The sequence below is a fragment of the Harpia harpyja genome, chromosome 6 (assembly GCF_026419915.1).
Source record: "Harpia harpyja isolate bHarHar1 chromosome 6, bHarHar1 primary haplotype, whole genome shotgun sequence".
Lineage (NCBI taxonomy): Eukaryota > Metazoa > Chordata > Aves > Accipitriformes > Accipitridae > Harpia > Harpia harpyja.
The window spans coordinates 9,740,732-9,768,184 of NC_068945.1; the positions used below are offsets into that span (position 1 = coordinate 9,740,732).

General features: G+C 47.3%; 1 protein-coding gene across 1 annotated transcript; it reads right to left on the minus strand.

Annotated features, from left to right (window-relative positions):
- Positions 1-4,621: 4,621 nt before the first annotated feature.
- Positions 4,622-25,674, minus strand: SSPN (sarcospan). Its single transcript, XM_052790275.1, has 3 exons — positions 25,178-25,674; positions 11,953-12,039; positions 4,622-6,531 (listed from the first exon to the last, which is right to left on the minus strand). The coding sequence occupies exons 1-3, from the start codon at positions 25,508-25,510 to the stop codon at positions 6,166-6,168; spliced, it is 786 nt and encodes a 261-aa protein (XP_052646235.1). The 5' UTR covers positions 25,511-25,674; the 3' UTR covers positions 4,622-6,165.
- Positions 25,675-27,453: the final 1,779 nt, after the last annotated feature.

Sequence of the window (27,453 nt, forward strand, 5' to 3'; positions counted from 1 at the left end):
GTGCATTGGCAGGCTTGGGCAGTGAAATGGGACGGGTGGCTTTCACTTTTCCATCAGCTCCCCTCGCATGTGTGCTGCTCGCCTGCTTGGATTCGCAAGGTGGAAGGGAAAGTGTAAAAGTCTGTTTTCTATTATTTTCATCGCAATTGTTCCCTAAACTATCCCACCAAATCCCTGGTGACCAGTATTGTCAGTATAAATGGGGATAGCTGCAGGGCTTGGTTGGCCGGGGCACATTACAGATCTGGGGCACTGGCTGCCCCTGCCCTCCGTGAGCCAGCACTGGCAGCTGTGGAGCTGGAAGAAAATGTCCCCAAAAAGACATTAGGGTGGCTTCCACACCCCTCTGCATGTGTGCGGCTCCAGCTGTAGCAGCGATGCTCCCAGCCAGCCCGATGGAGGACAGATCAGGCAAATGCTTCCTCTTGTCATAGTTTTGGTGAAAGAGAAATCCCACACTGAAGTAAGAAGAAATCCCTCTTCAGTCAGCTTTGGGCCATTTAAATACAGGGCTCTCTTTACACAGGCACAGAGAGTGAAATGGGGTTAAAAACCTGTCTTGCTCAAATATCTAATTCCCAGGACAATCAGGGCTCTTAACGCCGAGGGCTGCCTTAATCGGTGTCACTCTCTATATCTCCCATAACTTGAGGTCAGTCCAGCGCTTGTCATTCATAATACATCTGACTGAAGGAGAGGTGTATAGTCAAATCACCCTCTGCAGATTATTCTCCCGGCTCAGGCTGGGCTCCCGCTTGCGTTCGGCAGCTGACTCTCAGATACCCGTGCCAGGCAGGAATATCTGGGTGCACCCAGGTGAAGTGGGGAATCATTTGTGAGCTTTGGTGGGTGTCTGTTCCATGCCCTCTCTGCAGTCAGTCGCTGTGAGCAGGCATTAATGGCTATGTTCTAATGCGAAGATGGCTTTGTGGACTGGGAAAGCATTATGGTAACAAATGAAATATGCATTGCCCATATCTTCTTAAAAAAAAATAGAAAAAAGAAATTCCCAGCCCCCCCCAAACAAGTTTGAGGTTTGGATGAGTCTTTCAACTGTTTTGCTTGGACAAAGGCATGGAAATCAGGTACCAAACCCAAAAGGTCTTTGTAGATGTAATCATCATTTATAGTATTTGACTACAGAGCCAATTTAGGAGAGGATAAATGCTACTGATTAGTGATTACAGGAGGCAGCAGCAGAGCAGAAAGCAAAAATCCCTGGGGAGGGGGGAACTGCAGAGACCTGAGACAAGCTAGCACCAAAACGCATCTTCTTGGAGCCCTGGCTACAGGTGCTACAGTCCGTGCACGGCCACTTACAATGAGCTCAGGAAGACGTCGTCAGCTGAGGGTACAGCACGGCCTGACGTGACATGGCAGAGGACTTCCATACATCTCAGAAAAACTTGGCCTTGCCTTGGGATTTATGTTTCAGGCCGACAACGGGAGAGACCCTCGATTTCGGCCGCCTGAGCCCGCCGGGAGCGGTGGGTCCCCGCCGACTGCCATGCCGCCCAGTGCCTTAAGGAGGCTTCCAGCTTCACGCTCAGGACTGAGCTGCTGTTGTTCCTCTGCACCTCCCTTGAATCCCCCTAAGCCAACACCCTTTGCTAAGACCGAAAAACATTTTCCAGACGCAAGCATGTGTACGTGTGTGGGTGGGTGGGGTGCAGGGGACTATGAAAATTTCAAGGGGAGGTATGACATCCTGGCTTTCTAAATATAGAGGACCTGAACTGTGGCTTCTCTCACACGCCAGCAGCGTGCTTTCTGTTTCGAAAGGCCCCCAAAGCAAATACTGCACTGGCTGGTAGCGTGAAGAAAAAAAAAAAAAAAAAAGTCCTGCGAGTTGATTACAGTTTCCAGCGCTCTTGCACAGAGCTGTTTTTTAGGCAATGCTCCAAGTGGTGCCCACGCAGAGCCGGCCAGGCCGGCAAGGCGCAGATGGCCGTCACATGAAGGCGGTGGCGGGAGGAGTGGGCTGGTGGCAGCCCCGGCACGGGGCCAGGACCCAGCGGTGCTTCCCCTTCGCCCACCGGCCCCTGCCCTTCCAGCGGCAGCAGGGAAGGGAGAGGGGTGCAAAGCGCAGCCCCCCTGTCCGGAGCAGGTGCCACCTCGGTGCCCGGTGGGGTTGAGAATGTGACATTTTGGCTCCGTGTAAGGCGCCATGTCTCAGTTCCCTTTTCGTTGCCGTTATTGTCGCTCCGGTATTTGCATAGCATAACATCAAAATGCCTCAGAGCCAGAAGAAAGTGGTAGCTGCTGCTTCTCCTTTTAAAAAACAAGCAGTTATCCATGCAACACCATCACTGTTTGCGTGTGCTCAGGGTGGAGGAGCAGGCATGGCACCAGGGGGGTTACAGCCTTTGGAAAAGTTTGGCAGAACTGAATTTAATCAAGCCCGATGATCTTTAAGCCAAGCTATAAAATCCTGCAGAGAGTTATATCCCAGTAATAGACCCTATTAGAGGGTCTAGTGCAGTCTATAGAAAGGATCTCCTCTCTATTAAATCCTCTAGGGCTTGAGTACTCATTTACACAAAGGGCCCTTTTAGCTGTGTAAAATGGCCATAAAGTAGGTGTAAAAATGATTGATGCCATCTTTACAACCCCTTTACACTGGGAAAACAGTGTAAAGTGGCCAGGGTGCAAATGAGAATCACACCTGGGTTTGTGAGAGTAAATTACACTGAGCCCTTCGCAAATTCTGTGTGTCCATAGCGGTTTAATCCTACCCCTTTCTGCGGAATTCACCCAGAGAATAAATTTCCAGGACTTAAAAAAAACCTGTTTTTTTCTTCAACACCTCTGTCCTTTCCAAGCCTTTTAGTCCCAGTCTTTCTCCTGGTACAGTCTGTGTGGACTCTGACACCGGGAAAAGGCTGGGAGCTGTCTGAGTATGCTGTGGTAGGTGAAAATCCTTTAACTAGTACTTTCCAAAATACTTGATCCGAGCAAAATACATGTTGTAAAACCATACCCGGGGGAAACCGGTTCCAAATGCTACCGTGTCCATTTCCCCATCTCTCCTGTTCTGATTTTATGCTCTTGAGATATATAAAGAGGAAACACAGAAGTTAGTCTTTGCTAGATCAAAATGCCCCATATTTATTCATTAAGCATTAAAATACCGACAGAATATATGATGAATATTGCTTTCTTCCAGAGCAAAGGTTAAGCTGCAAGGCTCTGATTAGTGAACTGAACTCAGCGGCGGCGGCTCGAAGCGGAGGGTACGCTGTTACGGAGGTGCACGGCTTGCGAAGCAGAGCAGGCTCTCTTATGCAGATCTTCCCTCTCTTCCCCGTCACCACACTGAAGGCATTTTCAGTGACTCTGTGACCATCACCGCCGCGTCTTTTGAGCTCTAGAGGAGTCCCAGCAAATTTAAGCCCGGGGGTGAGTAGGCAGAGGCCAGGCAACACGAGCCCAGCCCCATCTAACAGGGGCTGGCCTCTGGGAGCCCAGTGCCTGGGAGGTGATGGGAGACAGGGAGTGAAAACATGTGGGTGAGACCGAGGTCAAAGGATTAAGGAGACAAAAGCCCGGCTCTGGTGGAAATGCCGCTCGGCCGGGGCCACCCAGCCGTCTCCCACAACAGCTCGCTGCTGCCAGCCTGCATGCAGCACAGCCTAAGCTAGAGCTCTGCAGACCAAATTATCTTCTGAACAACAAGGAAAAGGCAGGGTGGGAAAACATGCCCTGCTCTGCCAGCAGAGCCTTCCTCTTGTTTTGCCAGCTGTCGGGGCGCAGCGCCTGGTGGCGAGGGTGGGAGGAAGCCCCAAAGCTGAGCTGTCCTTCAGCCTCCCCTTGATCCCTTTCCCGCTTCTTGTTATCTTCTTTGCGGAGACGAGAGCCCACAGTTTTGGCCGTAGGGAGGAGCAGGCGCCGCAAGGGTCGTGTAGGTGGGCGGAAGGTATACCCTCCACCCTACGCTTCCACAGAGAGCACAGCGGGAGTCGTGCGAGGGATGGGGGACAAACCAATATCTAAGTACAAGCAGCAAGTGAGAGGCACCCCTATGGACCCATCTCATATGGGAGGCTGGCACAGGTCCGCCAGCACTGCTTGCAGCATGCCCCGCTGGAGTCGGGGGACCCGGGCTGGTCCCCGCCACCGCACGGATGGCACCGCCGATGCCGGCAGCCGGGTCTTACATCGCCAACCTGCCCACACACTCCGCTGCTGTCTCAGCTTGCTCCGAGCATGCCTGGGAGCCGGGCTTAGGACTTTGGATGGGTGGCGACGTGTAGGCAAGCGGAACGGGCATCCTTGCAAATGTGCCCCGCAGCCACGCTTACTAGTGACTGTTATTTGTAGGTGCATAAAAAAGGCCATTTGGAAGCTGGTCTCAAAAACCTTCATTTTCTGAAGCTCCTCACTTTGCAGCTTGGCAGAGAGCACCTTGGTGACGCTGTCTACTCTAGAAGCACTTTCCATGACAAAAACTTGAGCGTGTACACCAAGCAGCGCTCTAGGTGGACCACAGGAGGCTTAACTACGCTGTGATCTTCTGACCCTGGAGGTATGCTGGTCTAGCCCTGGGGTGATGTGTGATCACCATATGGAAGACAGTTTTGGGGTAGGATTAGAGCTACTTAAGACAACTAGCTTTTTGCCAGACTTCCTGGTGGCTATTTTTGCTGCAGAAACAGAAAGTTTTTGTTTCTTTGAAGCCTTATAGAAATTTTATTTTCTTCCTCCTTGCTAATGATTATGGCACAGTTTTTCTGGCATGTGATTGCTCCACCCCACCTCAGAAACACCCTTGCTCCGGCCGGGATCGGGAAATCCCTAGTCATGGCAGGGTGTGAGCACCAACTGCCTTGCCCTTACACAGATATATATTGGCAGGCAGTGCAAAATGCTGCCGATTCAGAATTGCTCCTACATTTAGAAGTCCATGCTGTGCAAGTGGAAATGACAGCTCGAGGGACAAACCAACCCACTTGTCTCGGTATAAGGCTAATAAGACTTTAAGCACTTCTAGAGCCACACTTTCAGGGTGAAAAAGCACTGTTTGAATGCGTTTTGTTATTCTATGCTGCTTATTAAGAAATCATTATGCTTTTGCCCTCATCATAATAAATGATGTCTTTGGGAGACTGGCAGTCTCTTCTTGCTTCCCTCCCTCCACCCCATTTTAAAAACATTCATTGTTGCGGGGATATATCTTTCAGGGCTGTTGGCCCAACTCCACTGCTGGTGTGTAAGGCTGATTGTCTTCAGAGCAGTTACACCAAAAATGCATTTGGCCTTTTGTGCTTGGAGTATAATTGGTGGAACTGGCTAGACGCCGGGTTTGGGAGCCTGCAATTACAGCAATGTCAACATAGTTTTCAACGTGACTAGTGATTTAGGGTCGTCCACTTTAGGAGAGTAGCTCGAGGTTTCTTAAACTGATCTTTTCTTACAAAGTGCCGAGTGTTCATACTTCAGAAATCTGCCTGGGGTCTCAAGCAGGGCCCACCAAATCACCATCAGTCAACCCTCTCATATTGTTGTTTATTAGTAATTGGATTAGGTAACCTATATCATTAGTCACTCTGAAAATTCTTATGTCTATTTTATATGGCAGTTGTCAAGATATTCACTTTGCTGTTGGTCTCGACCTGTATTTGAAGAGGTCTTGACCTTCCTAATTACTTTTCCATATGGAGAATCCCCATCAGGTTAGCATGGATTATATCCAGAGCATCCGAGAGACAATATATTCCCTAAGCATGATCAGCATGATTATAATTAAGCAGTTTGGACCAGATCTTTATCTGGTAGAAATTGGTATAGCTTCTCCGAAGGCAAGAACAGATATCTACCAGCGAGGGAAATGCACCCTATTTCTTAGCGGCTGTAGCCCTGCAGATGAGTTCCCAATGATTTTCTAAGCTCTCATTTTGTCTATGGCTCTTAAAGATCCTCTTTGGTGAGTATTGTACAGCTGCATCTTTAGGACTTTGTGACCTCTATATAATCTCACAAGAGACCTTTTGCAAGAGCAGTCATATAAAATGCTCTTAAAATAATTGAAAAATATATTCATTAAAACTGTGCGAATGTTTTTCCCTTGTCAAAAAGCTTATAAACACTCATCCATCCGTGGTGTCTATGGTGGCAGTATGCTGACATTTTCCATTCCCTGGCTACAGCCCCCCGCCAGCCCAGACCCTATACTTTCTGTTGCTGGCCTTCAGTAGCAGTTAAAGGGTAGAACCGAACGCCCACGTAAAAGACCTGGTATCTGTGTTTCCACATCACGAAGCATGCCGACAGACACACCAGGGCTGCGATCAGATTGAGAACCATCTGCAGAAGTAAGTACAGGTTAAGCATGCTGGTGAGGCTGCCACAGTCACCTGCGTCCTGGTAGACGAAGGTCCTACCAAGGGGGTCTGCAGTGTCCAGTTTGCACTGGCAGGACTCGAGGATGGTATCGCAGGTAAATTTTGTCATCTGCAAATAATGGTGTGCAGCAAAAGCCACTGCCAAAACACAGGCAACCAGACCCAGGGCACTCAGGAGAAAATACATCAGCTGAAAGAAAGCAAAAAAAAAAAGAAAAAAAGAAAAAAACCACTCTTTTTCCAGTTACACAGAGAATGAGGAACACAGAACGAATGCATGCACATGTACTTCACAGAAAATGCATGCATTCGATGTACTCTCTGGACACTGTATGCTTCAAAAATTGCAAGGCAGCTATAACCTCCTGGTGATGCAAAGGTCAGCAGGTCATCGCAAGATTCTAGCCTTGCATATTTTATATGAGTATTACCTTGCAATTTTGAGACCTGATGAGAGCACCAAGAAATCTGTCTCTATACAGCCAGAAGCTTTATAGAGATGGAGGGAGCGTCTTCCTCTACCATTGTACCTGCATTGGCTAGACTCCTAGTAATCAGCTGAGATAAATTAGTGCAGCTGCCTTGAAGCAGAGCTGAGCAGACTGAGGCTTGGGCTGACATCTTATCCCAGGCTGCACTGAGAAGTAGGTGTTTTTGAAACTTTGTGCATGTGTTATTCCCAGCTCTTGGTTTGCATGCCCAAACAAATTTGATTTATACTTGCAAATCAGTCAGTGAGGTGGCTGATCTCCCACTTGTGGGCCTGCAAATGCAGCCAGCGTGCTTGCTTCCCAGGTCCTACTGTGGAGCAGGAATGCAAATCTCCACAAGAAAGTGCATGCTGTGCTCAATCTCCTTCCAAAACTTGCCCCATAAACATGGAAAAGCCTTTCAAAGGTGTGAAAGAGCAGCGAGCTACTTTCATTTCCCAGTGCCATGGCATTAGGACAAGGGTCTGCTTGTCACCCCACTATTCCTTACACCAGTGGCAGCTTTAAAATAGGGTGGCTTTTATCAAGGGCAGCTATGCAGAGTCCACCCGCACAAATGCACAGAAAGCGGCAGCAACTCAGAGCCTTTGTCACTCCAGGTTGCACCTGAGACCTTTGGATACCAGAGCATATGGGCTTCCCTTGCTTTTCATAGCTGGAACTGGCAGTTGCTGTGCTGCATACAAAATATGTGTGAATGTATATTAAAATCATATTCTGTGTTTAGCCAAAATAGCATTTTTGGTTCTGTTCAGCACTGCAAAAACATTTATTTTTCTTGGCGTCTTATCTGTCAGACACATGGCATGGTTGGGAATCTGTTATTTTAAACAGCAGCTTCTCTCTTTCTGTCTCTTAACCTCAATAACGCAAGCAAACTAGCAATATAAAAGCATTTTTTATGACCTTGAAACTCCAAGTATGTACGTCTTGATAAAATTCACGCTCCTGGTGTATTTGTCTTATATCTACAGCGTGAATCAATCTTCCTATTTAGTTGCCAACTTGAAAAAAAAATATTTGGGCTTGTTGCAGATCTTAAAGCACTATATATATTTTCTCCCCCCCGCACCACCGAATTCTTACAGCAAGATCTTCATTTCCAAGACTTGGCTACTATTAAATTTAATGACTTCCCCTGCAGCCTTAAACCAAGGGCAGCTTCAGAATGAGGGTGGCTCTTATTAAATGCAATTACTTTATCCCTGCAGCTTTCAAGGTAAAGGTCCATGGGAAAGGTGAAGTTGGAAAATGGGGACACCTCCTCATAAAAAGCGCACGGAAAATGGAGCGCTACTGACTGATGGACCCCCTCCAAACAAAGATGTGGTAATTCATAAGCTGATGGCGTTACTTTAAAAGATAGTGCAAATGTGTTTGATGGGGAAAATGGAAAATGGACAAACATTGATGACAATTCCTCTTCTCTGAGTGATGAAAGTTGTTCTGTGATGTAGAAATCCTAGTGGACTGGCTGGAATTCCCTGGATTCAGACCAGCAGAAGACAGAATCAGGCCTCCCTAATAAATGAGATATTAAGCCAAGACTACATGATGTGCCTGATTCTCCCTTGGCAAGTATTTTATTTAGCTGCCAACTTCTATCCAAAGTCAGGACAAAATAGCATGAAATCCACAGCCTAAGCTACATTCCAGGTACAGTAAGCAAGAATTTGCCTGTTCTGTACCTAAAGGGAAGGAAATCTCAGAATCTGAATACACAGGCAGCTCTTACAGCAGTCCTCAGAGGCAAACAGAGATGCATGGGGACATAGGGCAATTTCCAGATAGCTTATTATTCTCACAAGATGTTTGCAGAGGAATCTCTCTGCGAGCTGCTGAAAATGAACACATTTTCAAATATCAAAGGTGAGGCAAATGCAAATACTGCCTGTGAGGGAGCACAAGACAGTGAGTGCTGAGATCCCATCAGCAGATTAATCACATGCCAGACCTGAAGGCAACTTCAACATGGCAAATACAACCCCATAGTGAGCTCTGCCCAGGAACCAGAGCTTGCCACTGGAAAACTGTTTTTTAACAGCCTCAGAGAGGTAGACACTGTGATTGCTGTTTAAATAGAAGGAGAAAAGGGAAGCGGGGAGAGACAGCATATGATGAGGTCAGAGCATGGCAGCTCATCCTCCTTTGGGTTCCTCATATGAGGAGGAAACATTTTAGCAATATTTACTGGCAATAGTTTTGCTCTGTGCCAAAAAGAAAATAAATAACCTAAGATGGATTGAGTTCCTCGTGGAAAAGGCTTCTCATAGTTATCAGAGGTGAAACCAGAAGGGTTTGCAGACGTGGATCCAGGGGACCCCTTCTGAAGGTGGTGGCGGCTCGGGCGCAAGCCCATGCAGGGAACAGGAACCGTGGTGTGTGTCATGGTGTGGGCTGCTGGGGCTGGGTGGGCAGGAGTAGAGGGTGTCATGCTACCGTGGGAGATGCTGTGATGAGGACCACAGTGAGCAATCTGTCAAATATTAGCAAATAGCTCAGGAAGTCCATGGGACTCCTCAAGATTTTCCTATGTGGTCGGTTTTGGGTTTTTTTGCCAAGGGAAGAGGATCTCCCCTTTTAAATACACACATAACAGCGGGGCATGCTGCTTTGCCGTGCTGCAGAGCACGCTGCCTGCAGACACAGAGATGGGGCAGGGGCAGAAATTCAGCCTGGCACTCGCCGCTGTCCCCCCGAAGGGCAAAGCCGCCCTCCCTTTGGGAGGTGGTCTCCCTTTCTCACGGATGCACGGGGTGCAGCGGATACCCGCAGTAGTCTCAGGAAGGGACTTCTGCTGAAAGCAGTTCTAACACCTCCTTCTTTAACAGGATCCAGGGCTCAGGCAAGTGTGAAATGAAAGAAGCAGCTGTCGAGGGGGAGGAAGGCGGAGAGGACTGCACAGGTCTCCTCCCATTTCCCACCCTGAGGGAGTCACTCACAGTGGTCATAGGGTCACCTCGGGGGATGACTAAGATCCCCCAGGCCTCTGTGTGTGGTCCTCCTCCCAGAGGGACCCTTGGGCTATGCAAGGGGTCCTGGGGGGCTTACTCTACTCCAGGGAAGCCTGGCCAAGGTTTTCTTGTAGGATGATGCTCGGCAGCCACGTGCAGCCTTGGTGGGCACCAGCCACCAGCGTGAGGGCAGGGACTCGGCTGGGGAGCAAGTCCTCAGGACGACAGTCGGGGCAGATAGGGCTGAACCCAGGCATGGCGCTGGATGAAGCATCAGGTCCCCAAAGAGGAGAGAACCACCCAAGTTGCTTGGCTTTGTCTCATGATTGTAATTTTGCATCCTCAGCCTTGTCGCCGAGTAGCTAATGTTCTTTTTTTTTTTCTTCAGAGACAGAGTCTAACTGTTATTTGAAGATCTGGGAAGTGATACTGGAGATTTAGATGAGTCCTGTGTGATCAAAGGCCTGGAGGAGACTCTTAACTCCTACTTTATTTAAAATAGGTACGTGCCCTGCAGCCAGAAGCCGTTCGCCAGGAGAGGCAGGGAGGAGGGAGGCGCTGTGGGATAACAGCTCTTGGTGGGGATGTAGGACAGGAGAGGTGAACAGCCTGGGAATGATTGAGTTTTGTGGCATGCTGCAATAGGAAACGTCGCAAAGGTGGATTCTGGGGAGGAGGGTGCTTTGGGTAGGCAACAGTCCCTCGGCCATTGACTGAACCAGAAGCCTTTCAAGGGAGACTTTGGCCCTAACGCTGCCAGGTGATGAGGAATAACCCATTTTACATCTCCTGGGGAGCATTTTAAAAGCATTTATTTTCTTGCGGGAACGATGGGTCACGTTCCTCACTGCCAGGGTGGGTGGTGTTGCTAAGGGTGGCAGAGACATCTGAGCTGCCCAGCCCCACATGCCGTTCCCACCACGAGGGATGACTCCCTTCCTGCTTGCATGCCAAGTTCAATTTAATGCTGCAGGGCAAGCAATAAAAAGCCTGGTGTGGCAGCTCCCGCCCAGCCCAGCAGTTCCCTGGGCAGCTGTAACGCTTACTCGCGGGTGTAAAGGTGACAGGGTAAGAATGTAAAGGCAGTCAAAGGGCAGAAACAATTGTTCTTCTCCCTTTCTTTATCTAACTACGGGAGAAGCTTGAGAGAGGCACAAAAGACACACCGGGGTCTAATTTCTAAGGGAGGATGAATGCCAGGTTTCAGAAAGCTGCTCCTTGCATTTGATTTCCTTCTGCCTTTCTCAGTTAATAATCACTGTTATTTTGTGTTGCTTGCGTCGGTATTTTTCTTGGTTATTATGCGTCTGCAAAATATTAAGAGCCCTGAAAATTACAATAAGGAAAAACAGCCCAGAAAAATGGTGTTAAAAATGCCCCATCTGGAACAAGGGTTCTCAGCCTCTCTTTTCTAGTCGCTTAGCAGTGTCAACAAAGCACAGTTTTGGGGACCGAGGCGGGGCATGGCGCACGGTTTCTGCACCTCTCTTGCAATGCTCCGATGGGAATTTGCTTCATGGAAGAATGCTTGCCTCTATGGTTTGCTAACGCTTTCCCATGTTCACTAATGCCTGACCCTAACACAAGGCACCGTGCGCTGGGACACAGCTACCAGTGCTCAGGTACAGCCTCTCTCTCCCCAGCCATGGAGGTGGGCAGGTAGAGATTTCCAGCCACACTTTTTAATTTGCCTGTGCCCATGCAGTTTCTTATTTCATGGTGAGGAGCAAAACTGCTGGGAAGATGCCGAGATGCTTCTTAGATTGCATTAAAAATTAAAACTTGATTTAAGTGGTCCCATTTTATGCCACCCTACTTCTTACCCAGCTCTCTATTAATATCTCTACTTAATCAGGAACCCTCAATCTTTCACTGAACACTTCCCAAATTATTCCAGCTTTGTTGATATGAATCTCTTTGATATTCTTAAAACATGGCAAATAAAACAGTATCTTGTTCTTATTTGAAATATTTGTTATTAGCGTTTCCCCTTTATAGGCTACAGTTTCTTCCTTAGCTGCATGGAAGATACCAGAAAAACATTCTTGCATTTCAGGCACATTTTCACTTCTTTCCATGTGGTCTTAAAAATACCCCCAGTATCAACTTTTTTGATTATATTTAACAACATGAGAAGAAAAAGAAATTAAAGAAAAGTCAAGGTACCTTTACTGTGAACTGCACACACGTCTTCTCATCAGGTTGGTACAAAATACAAAGCATAACAAATCCCACTAAGGACACCACACAGACCTGCAAGGGAAGAGATGTAGAATGTGTCAGAGTTAAAAAAAGAACCACAAAAATACATTTTTTTCAAGCCAAAACACCTTCTCTGTTAGCAGGACCATAACTCAAGCAGCAGTGTGTAAGTGAAGTCATTTGAGTAGGGGCTACAGCCATGCGTGTAAGAGCCTCATATGTTTGGATGCACTTGTGAGGAGGAAAGAGCTTTAACCTTCACTTTACAGATACTGAGGCACAAAAAACTTACTCAGAGGGACTTTTTGAATCAGATCTACAAAGACACAGCCCAGCAATAGCCTCTAGGATGTGTTTTGAATTTTCGTCCATGTAACTAACTATCAAAAAGGAGCAGAAGGCTTATGAAGTTGGGCTTGCACGCCCAAAGAGCACCATCCTATGTACCACTGGGTGCTGACAGGGTTTTTATGTCACCAGTGCAGGTTGTAAATCAGTAACCATAGCTGTCACTGGATAAGAAGCAGCACAGTTTATAGCAGAGACTTTCAACCTCTCCTAGAGCGGACACCTTCACTCGGGGCTGCCGGGGCTGGATCAGGGAACGAGAGGAGTCCTGACTGCGCCCGCAGAGGGAGAGGGCATTGTTGGCGGCTGGAGCTACGCTTGGAGAAATCTATGTGTGTTTGGGTTGCCTTGGAAAAATAGGTGGGTCACTGGCATGCACGCGTTTTTAAATGCCACTTCGTATCACACCTTTAAAAAAGGTCCAGGTGTGATGAGCCTTAGTGGGGACCTTAGCCGAGCTCAGCCAGCATGCTTTCAAAAATGCTGAGGCTTGTCTTCACACAGGGCCGGGAGTGAGCCTTGGCCTCCTTGCTAGGAGCATCTTGATTATAAATGGTAGCTATTAAATTCTCAGTGACTACAGCGAGAATCTGCATTTTTCCCCCCTTCATTTTACTTTGGGCCTTTTGAAGACTTCTCATTAATTTGAGGCTTTCTGCTTTCCCAGAGCAGTGGGATTTGCCCTCTCGGGCCAGACCCAGGTGCCAGTTGCCTTTGCTCGGGGGTAGGACGACGCCATGGAGCTGCCTGCAGGAGCGTGGGGCTCCTTCACAGCCCTGTGCCCCCCGCTCACTGCATGCTCTGGCAGTGCTGTTCACATCCAGATTTCCAGTTCCACAGGGGACTGCTTGACCTGCAGTGAAAAACGCATAACTGTCCTTTTAGACAGCAACGGTTAAACAGATTTTTTTTTACGACGTGATGCATAAAATACCAAACTTTTCTTTGTATCTGCATTGTTGGTGTAAGGCAGTAGACAGCAGCCCCGTAAAGGAGGAGTGCCTCTCAACACACAGATAGTCATGTCCCTCAAGAACCTGTGTGATTAATAACACTTTTTCCCATAAAGTTTTATTTCATGTCATCTCAGTAGGACATGAATAGGAAGTATTGCCTGAGAACATTTCTAAAGAAAGCTTCAGTATTATTTACTCCTTTCCGTGTCATGTGTATTTATATTCTGGTCCTATGACTTACACATGGCTTCCAATTTATTTGTTTTCTTCTTTTTATTGTTGACAGCCATAGCTGACAGGGTTGTCGGGGGAAAAAAACAACCTTTCTTGTCAAAGGTCCTTCAGTGCTGGGCTTTTTTTTGCCCTATAGTGCTTCTATGTGACTCAAGCATGTTTTATTTCTCAGGATTAATCGCCTATGTCCTTGGTCCCTTGCACTGTATATTAATCTTTTAATTCAATTAACATGCCCATAAAACTTAAATCTTAAGGAGATCATATCTCTAGTAATATCCAAATGATAAACTCCCCCAGTGGCAGTAGTGGCTGAAGGAAAGAACCTGCAGCGAGAGCTAAAAAAATAATGCTTAAATACACTCGCTTAACATTACATCCTCAAATTCATGTGAAATCAAAGGGGCTGCCCATGTCAAAGCTAGACCTAAGTTTTTTCAGGACCTGGTGCTGAAGGATCTTGTTATGAGAAATAAATCAAATTTGCTTTGCTTCAGCTACACTAGTGGGCATTTATACTTGCATGAACCGAGGGCCAGCTTTGCCTCCAGGTTACTCCCGTGAGACATCATGGGACTGTGCCCGCTCTCCCATTCCCGCTCTCATTTTCCCACAGAAAGCCAACACAGCTGCCTTCATTTCCGAGGGCAGAGTCAGATTCCAATGGTGGAATTTACCATCAAGTGCCTCGTGCAACTCCTGCAAAAACCCTGCTGGATTTCAATGCGGCAGGATCAGACCTCCCTCTTCAGAAAGCTTCCCATACAAAAGACTATCGTTTAAAAGGATTTCCATTCCTGCACGCGCTTTCTAAAGTTCCTCTGGGATTTAAATAATATACTCAGGGATACTTGAAGAGGCACATTTGTAGAGAGGTATTTATAAAAGATTACACTGGGTCAGGATTCCAGCAAGTCTTGGCCAGGATATTTCAGAAGGCTTAAGTATTTCTTTTATAACAATATACTAACTTTTTTTTTTTTAACCAGAGATGTGTATTTTTGTAAGTGACGGTAAAAAATAACGTTGCTGAGAATTATGACCCATATAAGTTTTACATTTGGGTTCTTTAAAGGTAAATTCACTCATTGGAACAAACCGAAGTGTGGAACATTTATGCAGAAAACAGCTTTATGCTTCTATTTTATACATTATTAATAGATCAGTTTTGAATTATACCTGTGAAGTGTAATAGAATAACTATAAAAATCCTCTGGTAAATATTTGTTAGGACCTGATAAGTGACTAAGACAGCTGCATTACAGCAGGCACGTTATGGATGCTGTTGATGGTGATTGCTAAGTAGCATTAGGTAATCCTGCATCCTAGTGCTTCAGTAGCCACTGCACTATCCCAGTGTGAAGCATACATTTCCTATGCCTTATTGACTACGCACACAACATAAAATGCAATTGAACTTGCTTTAGCACTTGCTTGCCACCAATCAATATGCATTTGTTATACAAATAAAATAGATTCTCTAAGAGCTGCAGAATAGCAGTTAATTAGATCAGGTCTTGTAACTGTTATCTGGAAATCTAGAAATATGCATCTCTATGCTGAGTAAATTTCAACTCAAGTTTATTTCAAGATCCTATTTCAAAATTTTCCGGACGGACTAACACACCCTTTACTGAATAGATAGTGACATGAAAGGTTATCCAAGGAAAGAATTTAAATTTAGAAAAGTACTGTATAGAAAGAGATCCGAATGTGATACAGAGGTATTTAGGAAGGTACAGATTTAATTTTGGTTAAGGCATACCCTTTGAAATCCCTTAGTTCACAATCCAGGGCAAACAGCTGTTTACTAGGGCTGGCTGAAAAACTTAAAAGTGTATGCTGTAGAAAAGTTTCAATACTGTTTCTTTTTAGTGGGAAGCAGTAGATGTTCCTTCCATTGGGCAGGAACATCTCAGGGCTGAAAAGTGACTTCAGAATTAGGGTTTTTTAAACCACAATCAAAATAGGAGTAGGCATTTTCCGGGTTGCCCCCACCCCTGCTAGTTGCTAGAGCCTGTTGTCATGAGAACTGAATTAAGATCCTATAGATTTCAGCAGGAAACAGGACCTGATTCCAACCACATTTAGGAGTGGGTCCCAGCTGAATTGCCTGGGAGAACCCCTGCACCCATGGAGATCTAGCGGGCAGTCCTTGGCTCTTCAGGACTTTGGCAAACCGACTCTCCCTGTATGCGCACACTGGCTAGCACAACTGGGTGTTTCTCACAGCCCGGAGCCTCACACACTGCTGCAAAATAGATAGTTCAACAGTGAGACTGCAACCATACCGCAATGGACATTCGGCACTTGCAAGGAGCATGCCTTTACGTATCTTGATCATCTTAAAACCAGAACTCAAGCAGTAAAGAAGATCGATCTCAAGCTTTATGTACCCCAAATCCCTCACCATCAGCTTTACTTTAGCCGATCTCGCCCTGCTGAAGAGCTCCAGCTGCCACTGAAGCACAGTGGGCTGATGCCCTGCCCACCATGGTGCCAGCATCCTTCTGCACCATCCAACCCTGTCCCTCCCACTAAACTTATTACACTTCTTAAAAGTGTCACGGGTGAGAAAAACAGGCTCATCATCTCCAACAGGAACAAACACAGGTGACAATGCAGAAGGGTGTTTGGACAAAGCCCACAGACATTGCCACCCAGTGAGGACCACGAGGCTCAGGGCAAAGGAGCTGCTTTCCCCGTCCTCACCTCCCTGTGGCTCATTCGCTTCTGGTCCTGCAAGGACTAAGCACGAGGTGTACGAGTGGCACGAGGACACCACATGGTAGTGATGAAGGTGGTTATGTAATGCACATAATCGGGAGAAATACGAATACGTAGGGCACAAATTTCCGCTGTGGTTTGCATTCATTCTCTTCGCACACTGACATATTAATGTGGTTTGCTTTATTTTGACAGATTTCAAAACCACAGATTGCTCTAATCTGTCTGCATCTCTCCCTTGTATATTGGTGAAACTGGTTTTTCTTTTGTTACTGCTACAACTTTAGCTCAAGTGTTGTTATAGAACAAAGCAACTCCAGCAAAGTGCTTCTTACCCAGAGCATCTTGGAAACCCTGGCACATGAGGCTGGTAAAGCAGGATAGTTGAAAACAGCCACCAAGAAATGAAGGAAGGAGGCAGAAACCTGGTTCAAAGGAGCATCTTGGGTCTACACCACATCACAAGACAAATGCTGCAAACACTCACAAAGACTCATCTGCTCTTTATATGGGGGCTTGTTAACAAGAACCGCCTGCAACAACCTTTACGGGCAGAAAGAAAACACACTGGAGGACAATACCTCTCAAATATACGCAGCGTAATGCTACACAGCATTGCTGAGATCCACAGGTGGACTATGCCCTTTCTAATAAGAATGTAAACTCTCGAACTTCAGGGAGAAAACCGCTATTAACAGAATTAGGAAAAAATTTCCATTATGGACAAGTTATTTTATAGTTGCTGACTTCAAGACACTACGGATCTTTCTGTTTGTAGGGACAAGGATAAAGAAATTATCTCTTGTAGCTATCTCTGAAGTCTCTGGCTTACCCTCAGAGGTGATATTTGGCTTGATGGCTCACCTGCCTTATTAGATATGGCAAGGCTTAGCTCCTGTCCACACCTTTGGAGAAGCCAAACTTAACATTCTTACTGGACACAAACATTGATACAAGAAAGAATACGTTCCTGTTGGCTTTGCCGTTATGAACCAGGATCATGTCTGATGCCAGACATCTGTACAGGCTGTTGCAGACAGCAACACTGATGTTCATTTGCTTTATGAGGTTTGAGGAAACTGCAGTGAAAGTGGGTGCTACAGGCAATTTTCACTGCCAGCTTTCATCACCCTCAGGTCAGCCTGGGTCTCACTACCACATGTAAAAGAAGCCAGTCTGCCACTCAGATGTATTGTACCTTGATGGTTTTTTCCCCTTACAGATTTCTTGTTAGATTTAAGGACAGTCTAGTTGCATATAAATTACTTCCAGAAATAATAGCTGTAATAATAAAGATAAACATGTATATTGTGGTTGCAGGCAAAGGCCATCATCATCTAGGAAATCATTCTTTTAACTGCCATAAAACCTATAATAACTGACCATCCCTGCCCCACCTACAGAATAAAATAATGATGTCTTTACTATAGTCCCTTCAAGCTATGAAATTACACACTGTGGCAGATGCACAACTTTCTTTTAAATTCTGTAAAGTCATCAAAACCCTGCAAGAACATTCATAATCAAATGAAATCATATTTTTCCGTAATGATCTTTGCTGTTTAGGTCAGTTGCTCAGCAGTGAAAATGGTCACTTGTGCTGTGGTAAGATTTAATTCCCATGGCAAAGTGCTGCAAAGGCTACCATCGCTTACAAAGCCAGGAGCTGCAGCAGCAGTCCATTATGGCTGTTAAGTCAGAAATACGGTGCTGGGTGATCAAACGCTTGAGGGAACAAAAAAAAAAATAATTCAAAGTTCCTAGAGCCAGCAGTGATTTGCAACGTGAGAAGTGTAGCATGGCTAAGAGCGCTACATGAACATGATTTGCGGTTTGAGATGTGTCCATGATTATGAAGCTATGGAAAGCCATCATCTCTATATAGTCAAAAGGTTATCTAGGCTGAGGAAACCTGTTTGAACAATATCCCTCTACAAATCTTACCTAGGCTTTTTGCACAAACATAATCTAGCCAGAAACTCTGATTTCCTCCCTCTTTCCCCTTGAGGCTGTAGCTAGACCAGGGGGCTAAACCACAGAGGTGTCCAGGATTAGATCAGCACTTGACCAGGTATCACACAGACCTCTGGTGTGCAGCTACCTTCTCAAACCATTCTGAAAGGTGACATTTCGACGTTTTTTCCCATCAAAATTTTCCACTCTATACTTGATCAAAATAAAAGTATGGATTTCAGTTAATCAGGCATCAATGCATAGTTACTCTTAGAAAACGATGAGATTTAATGGCAGAGGGTTCTGAGGAAAACCGTTCTGGTCCTAGATACATATATGGCTATAAACAAGCACGGGAAACCTCACCAGAGCCTATTTCATGCAGCGTACCTCATTGCCTACCATCCAGACTTTCACATACTTTGGAGAAGGTTCAATTAAATACCTAAACTTGGAGGGTCTTCTTGAAGGCAATCCTCCCTCAAACCTTTTGATGTTTGCCCATGGCTAATTGAAGCTAGCTTGTATAAAAAATGGATGCCTGCATGACTATAATTTCCATTAGCTGCTTTGATGGCACCAGTTTTTCAGTGTCACCTTTTATTAAAAATTGAAATCGGTTTCCCTAATAACAAGTAAAAGTTAAAAACCCAGCAAGGCTGTATAGGAGGTAAAGCCTGACTGAAAGCCACGTTCACAATTGCTGCAGGAAAAGGTGTCAAAAGCAACAACAAAAAAACCCAGCAAGGGGCCAGGGCTAACAAGAAAGTGTCTCTCTCCTTTCAGGCTTTAAAAGAGAACACGTTTCAGGGGTTTTTAAATAGTCAATCATCCCCCATATCAATATGGAATGGGATCGGTTGCCTCTCGCTCTAGCTGGGGATGCTTCCCAATTATTGACCCTCTCTAGGAAGATAAAAAGGTTGCCTCATGCATAAAGTGGTTGTCTGATGTTTGGCAGGGCCACCACCGTGCAGCCAGAGCGTCCGGCCTTGTGGAAAAACGTTACATGCAGCAGGTGGGAGGATCTGGAAAGAGAAAGGCAAGGAGGCTGACAGGGGTTTACCCATACAGGTTTGCCTCACTTTATCATGTGAGACACCCTCTGCAGAAAGGCTTTTAGGTGGAAACATCTACAGAGCCTCATCTGTGGGGAAATTGTCAGAGACAACATGGCCCTTGAATCGCTTTGTTACACTGAGCCAGCGAAACTATCTACATTATAGGAACGGCTACATGTACAGCAAATCCCTTCTGGTCCAGAGGAGCATCCGTCTAACCAACCCCAGCTAATCGTTAGGACACGTTTAACCCCAATTTCTAATTTATATCACTTTATAGCATGGTACTATCCTTTTTTCCCCAGACGCCTATATACAATGCTTCATCCTTTCAGCATCTATCTCACAACGTTCTCAAAGCTTCTCCTTAACAGTTATACACATCACCATCGCTGTACCCATTTTCAGGATGAAAATCCTAACCCCTGGCCTCTCCCTGCTGCCACCTCCTACCATTTCAAAAGTTCAGCTTAACTTTAGGGGCCTTGCTGCTTCCTTGGGAACTGGGGATGCTGGAGCAACTTTGCCGAGAGCTGTACAAGCCAGAGAGGGTGCTGGGTGCAGGGAGCTCGTCACACCACCTTCCTGCCCTTCCAGCCCCAAAATGACACAAACCCGGACAACCTAAAGAGGCGGAGGCTGGGTCAGCACTGCCTGTTACAGGCAGCACGATTGATTTTGGCACTGAGGTTTACCAGCCCACAAGCACATGCTGAGTCAGTGGCAGGACCCACCATCTGAGTCAGACTGTCACGCGGAAGTACATCAATTAAACAAACATCTCGATTATCAGCATCTGATAGGGATACGCAGCGTCTGCGGATAGTCCTGGCTGTTTGCTACCCATGTTGTACTAAGCATCGAAAGGTCTTTGAAGCATGAAAGCCAGCCAAACTCCTCTGCCAGCCCAGGTTGTCTTGTACCGTTCTCTGATGCTGCCACGCAATGCACTCTCTCGCGCCCCTCATCTGCAAACTGTCCCTCACAGCTGGGTTTTCCAGCCGTCGTGGGAACTTCATTTTTCTCACCTATCCTTGTCTGTGAGATGTGCAAAGCAAAGAATTTGTTTCCTTTGGTGAAGGTTTTGGCTTAAATTTTTTAAAGGTTCTTTAAAAAAAGTATAAACAAAGAGACATAAACATTACTGACTCCAGGTAAATGAAGAATTTTTAAATTGCTTTTTCAGTTGAAAGTCTGGCTGCCTTTTGCACCACAAAGCCCCACATAAGCCTCACTCCACCAGGGCAGAGAAGCCAATGCTTGAACGCTGATGCCAAAAAGCAACAAGCCATGGTTACCCCTTGGGTAAAGCTCCGGGACCCTCTGGCCTGGGGGTTTACCTGGGGAGATGTGGCCCTGAAGGGCCTGAGCAGGGAGGAGCATCAGAGCTCCTGGGCTGGAGGTTTGGCCTGTGGAAGATCTTTTGAGACACTTTTTGCAATAAAATAAATGACAGCTGGAGCCACGGTTGCTGCCTTGAGCTGCCTGAGAAAGGTTTTTTTTAAAATGTTTTTAAAAGTCCCGATTTTATGTACATCCATACATATATATGGATTTAAAATAACTTTCTGACAGAAATAATAAACAGCCTGGATAATCATTTCTGATGAGCATTTCTGTAACTTTCTTAACTGCCTGAGTCTGCAAAATGAGGCTGAAAGGGAGCTCGCCTGTGAAAACTCTGATACTCTCTACTTTTGATCACAGTGGAAATAATCTAAGAGCAGATATTTCAAGGAGAAATACATCGTTTCTTCTTCTGGGTGTCAAAAGGCCACAAGCTAATGAAAAAGAATGAAAAGGATACCATTAATATCTACTGCTTCTGCAACACTTTTCATCCAAGGATCTCAAAGCAAGGGGTGACAGATAGCCATTATTAACCCCACTTTACAGGGGAAATAACAAAGTCTTGGCAAGGTTAAGTAACTTGCCCAAAGCTACACAGCAAGTCAGTGGCAAGACACAGAAAAAAGAATAAAAAGTCCTGCACTCCTGGGTGAATTTGTGAAGAGTTTGTCCAAGCTCCTTCAAAACAGCAGGAAGGAAGAGACTGCCGGGGGGATCCAGCCTGCAGTTTTGGGTGCTCGGGACAGGTCTCACAGAGGAGCCACGCAACTGCCTCAGACCTGGACACCTTTGCTGTAAATGGCTGCAGGTAGGTGAAACAAATGCCACCCTCGCTCTTTCTAATTGCATGTATTGCCTGTCCCTAGCAATGTGGCAGAGGCATTTTACAGGGAATAGGTTGCTGAAGCTGAAGCAGAAGTGGTAAATCATGTAGGCTCCATGGTTTCTGTCCATAAACCTTTCCTTTGGTTTCTGACTAACGAACGCCCCCGGATTTCAGAAGAAATGCATTTTGAACCAGTAGGTTTTAACCAGGTTTCATGGTGAAACGCTTCTGATGCAATGCAAGCTGTATTGTTGCTTTCTGCAGGAGCCGCAGGAGGGAAGGGCCAGTGCTGGGCACCCCTTGGGGGGGACCCCTTCGGTGTCAGGGGCCTCCTCCGCTCCCCGTCAGCAGACTGCTGGCCACCTTTATTCCACAGGATGGTGAACCCAATCCCTGGCCTGCACTACCCTCACAAGCCTAGGCGGTCAGGTTTTGAACCGGTTTAATTCAGACTGCCTTGCATGGTTTTCCTTGGTAGCATTTTACTCCAGCTGCTTCTCTAAATAAGTTCCTTTTCATTCATGGTAATGCACTAAAGCACTCGATTTTCAGCCAGGAACGGTGTCACCATTTTGCCACTAATAAAGAAGAAAGAAAAAATCTTTCAATCAATCAGGGTCTATTTAACACATTAGCAATTTTCCTTCATTTTTCTGTCATCCTGCATTAACAGCCGTGGGGTCAAATCCAGCCCTGGTGTAATTCCAAAGGAGTAACACTAGGAATGAGCTTCGCCCATTATCTCTAATGTTGCTAAAAAGGTCTCGATAATAGATTTTTTAAGTTCTTGATTTTGAATACTAATCAAGTCCTTTAAAAAGAGCACTTGAGTGGGATGCTACTAAAACAAATATGCTCTGGTATTTTACACCACATCTTTCTGTTCTGTTGCTCATTTCTGTGCGAATAAATGAGTTTTGGGAAGTCACTTTCTGGCATGAGGTTTGCTCTTGAGCAGCATGTGGGTCACCCATCCCCTACCTACATGCCCTCCATGCAGCCAGCTTCCCACAGCAGCCCAAGAGCCAGCCCATAGGACGTCCAGTCACACATAGGACGTCCCAGCCAAGGGTCCTCTTTCACAGACCAATTTCCCCCAGCTTTCTGGAGGCCGATCCTCAGCACACTCACTGCCACAGCTCACCAGCAGCACCCTGTGACCCACACACCCAGTAACTCCAGCTCAGCAGCTCCTGGCCATCTCTGTCCGATGTCCCAGTGGGCACCAAATACCTCCACGGAGACATCACAGCACAGGAACAAAGTGAATGCAGCACCATGTCGTACGTCCTGCATTTTGCCCTCAGATACAAGCTTTGCATTATTCCCACGGTGCATTGGCCACAGCCAGCGCTCCATATGCGCTTTCTTGCTGGGAGGCTCTGGGGCTGCACCAGCACTTCAACCTCTCCTTTCTAGCACCGGTTTCCCTTTTCCCACCCTCTCTGCTGGCGTCAGACCCCTCTTTCCCTTCTGCTTTGGGCTGAGGGTGCAGGACAGCCGTGTGGCTCCCCAGCAGCCTGCCTGGCCGCATTCCCCCAGCACAGGTCCCTGCCATCACCCTGAGGGCGAGCAGGGGAGCACCAAAAGCCATTCCGAGCCAGGGAGGAATCAAACGTGCTCAACATCGCACCAGAGTCCCCAAGGAGAACGTCACTGTCTGACTCAAACCGTAGGTACAGTAACCCCTCCCCACGGGTCCCTGCCCGCAGCCCACAGGCTGCACTGGTCTTCCGGATAGCTGGGGCACCCTGTAACATGAAGCAAAATGAAGCCCTGACCGCCACAGCCAGCACAGTCCCAGGAGACGTGTTCCCCCAGGGGTTATCCTGGCTGGCTGGTGAGTGCAAAACATGACCACCACGGCTGAGAGCTGAGTTTTGCTTTGAGTCATGGGTTAGCTCAGGAATGCAAATGGCAAATTTTGCCTGTTTTTCAGGGGGGAAGTCTGAAAGTGACTGAGCTTTGCCTCATGCGGACATCCGAATGTCACCACTGCCGGCTGCTCCTGCTAAAACCGAGAGGGGTTAGAGCCCTGTTTTCAGAAAGCAGTGGCTTTGGTGGGGTTTCAGGCCTCACTGAGGGAGATCAGGCATATGCGGATGTCTCGGATGCTGGTTGGATGCTGATGACGTTCACATGGGCCGGGGGCTGTTTCCATGGCTTTTCCCACCTCCCCAGCTGTATGCTAGTTCAGTCCAGCTCACTCTTTCCCCAGTCTTTGTGAGTCAACTTTTTCTAGTGAAAAAGCTATTTCAAACCAGGGATACTACAAGTGCTGTCTGGAGAAGAAATAATCTGACCTCCAGAATCCCCAAATAAACAGCAGTAGTGAAAATGTCACATGCTGTTATTTTATCATCCGCACTCCCCCCTGGCTTGTAACAGCAAAAACCCCAGGAGGAAGTTGTCCTCCTGAACAAGGGCAGGCTCTTGCCCTGCAAAACATTGCTCAACTCTTAGATACCTCTTTGGCTGGAAGAGAAACAAGAAGGGCGAGGTGAGTAAGAGGAGCATTTCATTTGGGAACTCAGGTCCTGTTCTTTCCATGCTTTGGAGGGTCGCCCAGCAGGATTAATACAGCAAACCCCAAACAGTTCAGGTGTTCAGATAATCCTTCAACTGGCAAGGAATTACATTTGTGGGATATGCTCCCATAGCTGTTTAGCACATCGAGAAATCTTTTCTTTAAGTACCTAAACACGAATTTATTTGGTGGGAGTTCTTACAGTCTAACAACACCCAAAACAGTGCTAACACATCAGTATATATTTTCCTGAAGCCTGCTGCCTAGGGAAAAAACCCTGTAGACTAAATTGCATCCATGGCACATTCCAGGCTCATAATCACCGACCCCGTCTCTCCACAGGCAAACCGCGCGTCCCTGAGCACATGGCCAAGCGGGGCCACACCGCGCACAGCACCGAGAGCCCGCACCTCCTCCCCACCTCTGCAGGGCAGCCGGCCCTGGGGACCAGACCGGGCTTCCCCACCAGCAGTGTCTCCTATTTATGCCTGGGAGGACCCTGCCCTTTATCCCGTCCCTGCCAGCCCGTGCGGCGAGGCTGGCGTGTCACTCGGAAACCACGCGTGACTTGGCGGGAGCCACCGGTGGGCCCTGGGACGGGCTCCCTTTCCCTGCCACGTTACCCACCCACCAGTGCCATTCCCCTCCCCACGGCCACGTGCGGTCTCTCCCTCCGGTGGGGGAGAAGTCGGGGAGCAGTGGGCAGGAAGGGGGTTAAATCGCAGCGGTTCTTCAAGGCAGCACAGCGAGGAAGCTCAAAAGACAGCCATTTCTCTCCTCTTGCTATTACCGACGCGCCCCGGTAAAAGTTGCGAGTTATAGAGTTATGCTGTCACTTCTAAAACCTGATTGTTATGGTTTGGTGGGGAAAGAGGGAAGGCAGCATAAGTAATCAACTTTTTTTTCAGCATCACCAGGCAGGAGTTCATTGCAAAGCACAAGCTAATACATACATCTAGTGAACAGCAACCCTGCATTTTATTTAAGGTCTGTTGGGTATTTCAGGGAAGAATACGAAAGACTGTGTTATTCTGCAGGAGCAGTTTCCTTGGGAAAGTATACCCAGACATTTAATCCCAGGAATATTTATAGTTAGCATAACTCACATGGTGTTGTGCATGCAGTTGGTTAGTCTAAAGTGGAGCGTCATGCAGCTTGCATTAATGTTGGCAAAGGCACTTTATGGAGAAACAGACTTTATGCTTACAATTATCCCAGCCCAATATGGAGTGTCTCTGACTAGCAGAGAAGAACTGATGCCTGCCATAAGGAAGCCCAGCACTGTTACAGAGATGCCTAATGCCAGCTGCAACAAAGCAAACAGCAGCGGGAAACGGCAGCCACAACAAGTGTGGGATTCCTCCTCCTGGCCAGTTTTGGGATCCCCCTTGGTTTTCTTCTGCTTCTTCTTCTTCTTCATCGCGGACTCCTGCGTCTTGCTCGAGTCGGTGCTTTTCTCCCCTTCGGGTGCCTTCCCTGTCTGGCTCTGGTTATTCAGGGACGTGCTGTGCTGGGGTTTCTTCTCCTCCTCCTTTCCCATGCCGATGAACTTTAGGTTCTCACGTGCGTGTGTGTGTGCGCGCGCTGATGGGGGTGTGAGTTTTTTTGCCCCCCAAAGCTTCGCTTTGTGCTGGCTGAGTTGTTCCTGGTATTTGAATCAAGGAGGCTGAACAAATATGGAAAACATTTGGAGCAGATTGTCAGAGCTTCGAAATGCCACATATAGCCCAGAGAAGAGGGGGATTCAAGGGGGGTAGCGAACTGCCAACGTGCAGGCGCCGGCTCTGCACGGGGGCTGGCTGTGCACACACGGCTGGGCATGCGTGCCACCGCAGCTACATAGGTGTGAGCATGCACGTGTGTGCATGTTTGTGGAGCAGCTGGACAGGCAAATAGCACGCAGAAAGTCTGCATTGCCAGCTGATGAACAGGAGGGAAATCTGTCTCGCCAGGGAGCCGGGAGCGATCAAGTGCCTGTGTCTGTGTGCGCACCGAGCAGGCAGGTAGGAGCTCATCACGCCGTGGCTCCCCTGGGCATTACTGGCATGCAGAGCGTAACTCGGTGAACCCACGCAGCACCATGCACACAATGGGCACGTTTCATGCACTGGCTGAATCAGATTAAATAGGTGCATTTCAGTGGGAGGGAGTTGACTACGTGTATGGAAAGTATGAAATTAACACAAATAAAAATTCAGATTAATACCCTGGGGAGCCAAAAGGAATCCTCTCTCTTCCCAAAAGTTGCAAAAGCACAGCTAGGCATGTTTTATGAGGAGGCAGACAGACCAGCGATGAGGACTGGTGCTTCTGGGCAGGTACTGGTAGCACTTGGAGCTGAGCATCTGCTGAGCGAGTTTCCAGGGCTGCAAGTTACCCACACCAGGAAGATTGTTTATGTCACCTAAAAGAGAGAGAGAAGTCTCATTGTGGACATGTGGTCACTGCACTTTGTCCGTATGTTGGCTCACGCTGCTGCTTGGGGACAGCACACCAACAGAAGTGTGGGGTTTTTTCCTAGAATACTCTAAAGTTATTCTGCAGCTGAATCCAGCACTGGGAGCGCTGGCAGAGCCTCTCAGACACTGGTGGGCTCCCCAGGGGCTCGCCCACGGAGGTGCCGGCAGGACTGGGGTCTGCAGAGTTAGACAGCGAATATCAGGTCTGTGAATAGGAGGGAGCAAGAAGAGGTGGGTGGTGAGCAGTCCCGCGCCAGAGGCGATGCCGGCAGCCGTGCGTTCAGCCGGGCCGCCGTGCACGCGTCCTCGCAAGGGAAGACCGTGGGAAGTGGGAGGCTGCTGCGACACCTGTGCTTAGCTCACGCCAGAGGAATTACTCAAAAGCTTAGGGGTAAGCAGGTGCTTAAATGCTTTGCTGGCCTGAGGCCCGAGTACATACAGCCTGATGCATTGCCTTCCTACGAGCCAGGAGCTGCATCGGGACCAGCGGAGCACCGAAACCCTCCTCTGTGTGTGCAGCTCCGCGGTCGCACTGTCACGGGGAAGCCATACGGACACGTGGGCTTGTGCTGCTGCCCCACCAACATCAACAGGAGCAGCATAAATGGGCCAGCCAGCTCCGTCCCCACCATTTGGCTATGTATTTTTTAATTTTCCTTCCCATAGAGGAGTCAATTCAAGCAAATGACAGAGGCAAAGCGTTGGGAGGAGCGGGGCAAGCGGGAAGAAGATGTCAGATGTTGGGGAAATCACCGGCAAAGCTGCCTTTGAATGCTGCAGAGCGGTTCAGGGCGGAATAACCAAAATGTTGAAGTACTCTGAGAGGGTCTTACGCATGCTGAGATAGCATCAAGGAAATCTTTCCTTTGACATATTGGCAATGCCTTCTGAGAAACTACTCTATTTCCAGCTCTTTAGGCATTTAACAGCAATGAACTGTGTCTTCTGTTTTAATAAATTATGATGTCACTTTGTTTTATGCGTTAAGCAATATCCTCTTTGGTTATTTATATTACCAACCGTA

Excerpts from the sequence above, each read along its gene's own strand:
- SSPN (XM_052790275.1), bottom strand. The coding sequence starts at position 25,510 with ATGGGAAAGGAGGAGGAGAAGAAACCCCAGCACAGCACGTCCCTGAAT. Across the intron at positions 12,040-25,177 it reads CATATTGGGCTGGGATAATT|GTCTGTGTGGTGTCCTTAGT; the intron begins GTAAGCATAAAG and ends CTTCCCTTGCAG. Across the intron at positions 6,532-11,952 it reads GTGTGCAGTTCACAGTAAAG|CTGATGTATTTTCTCCTGAG; the intron begins GTACCTTGACTT and ends GCTTTCTTTCAG.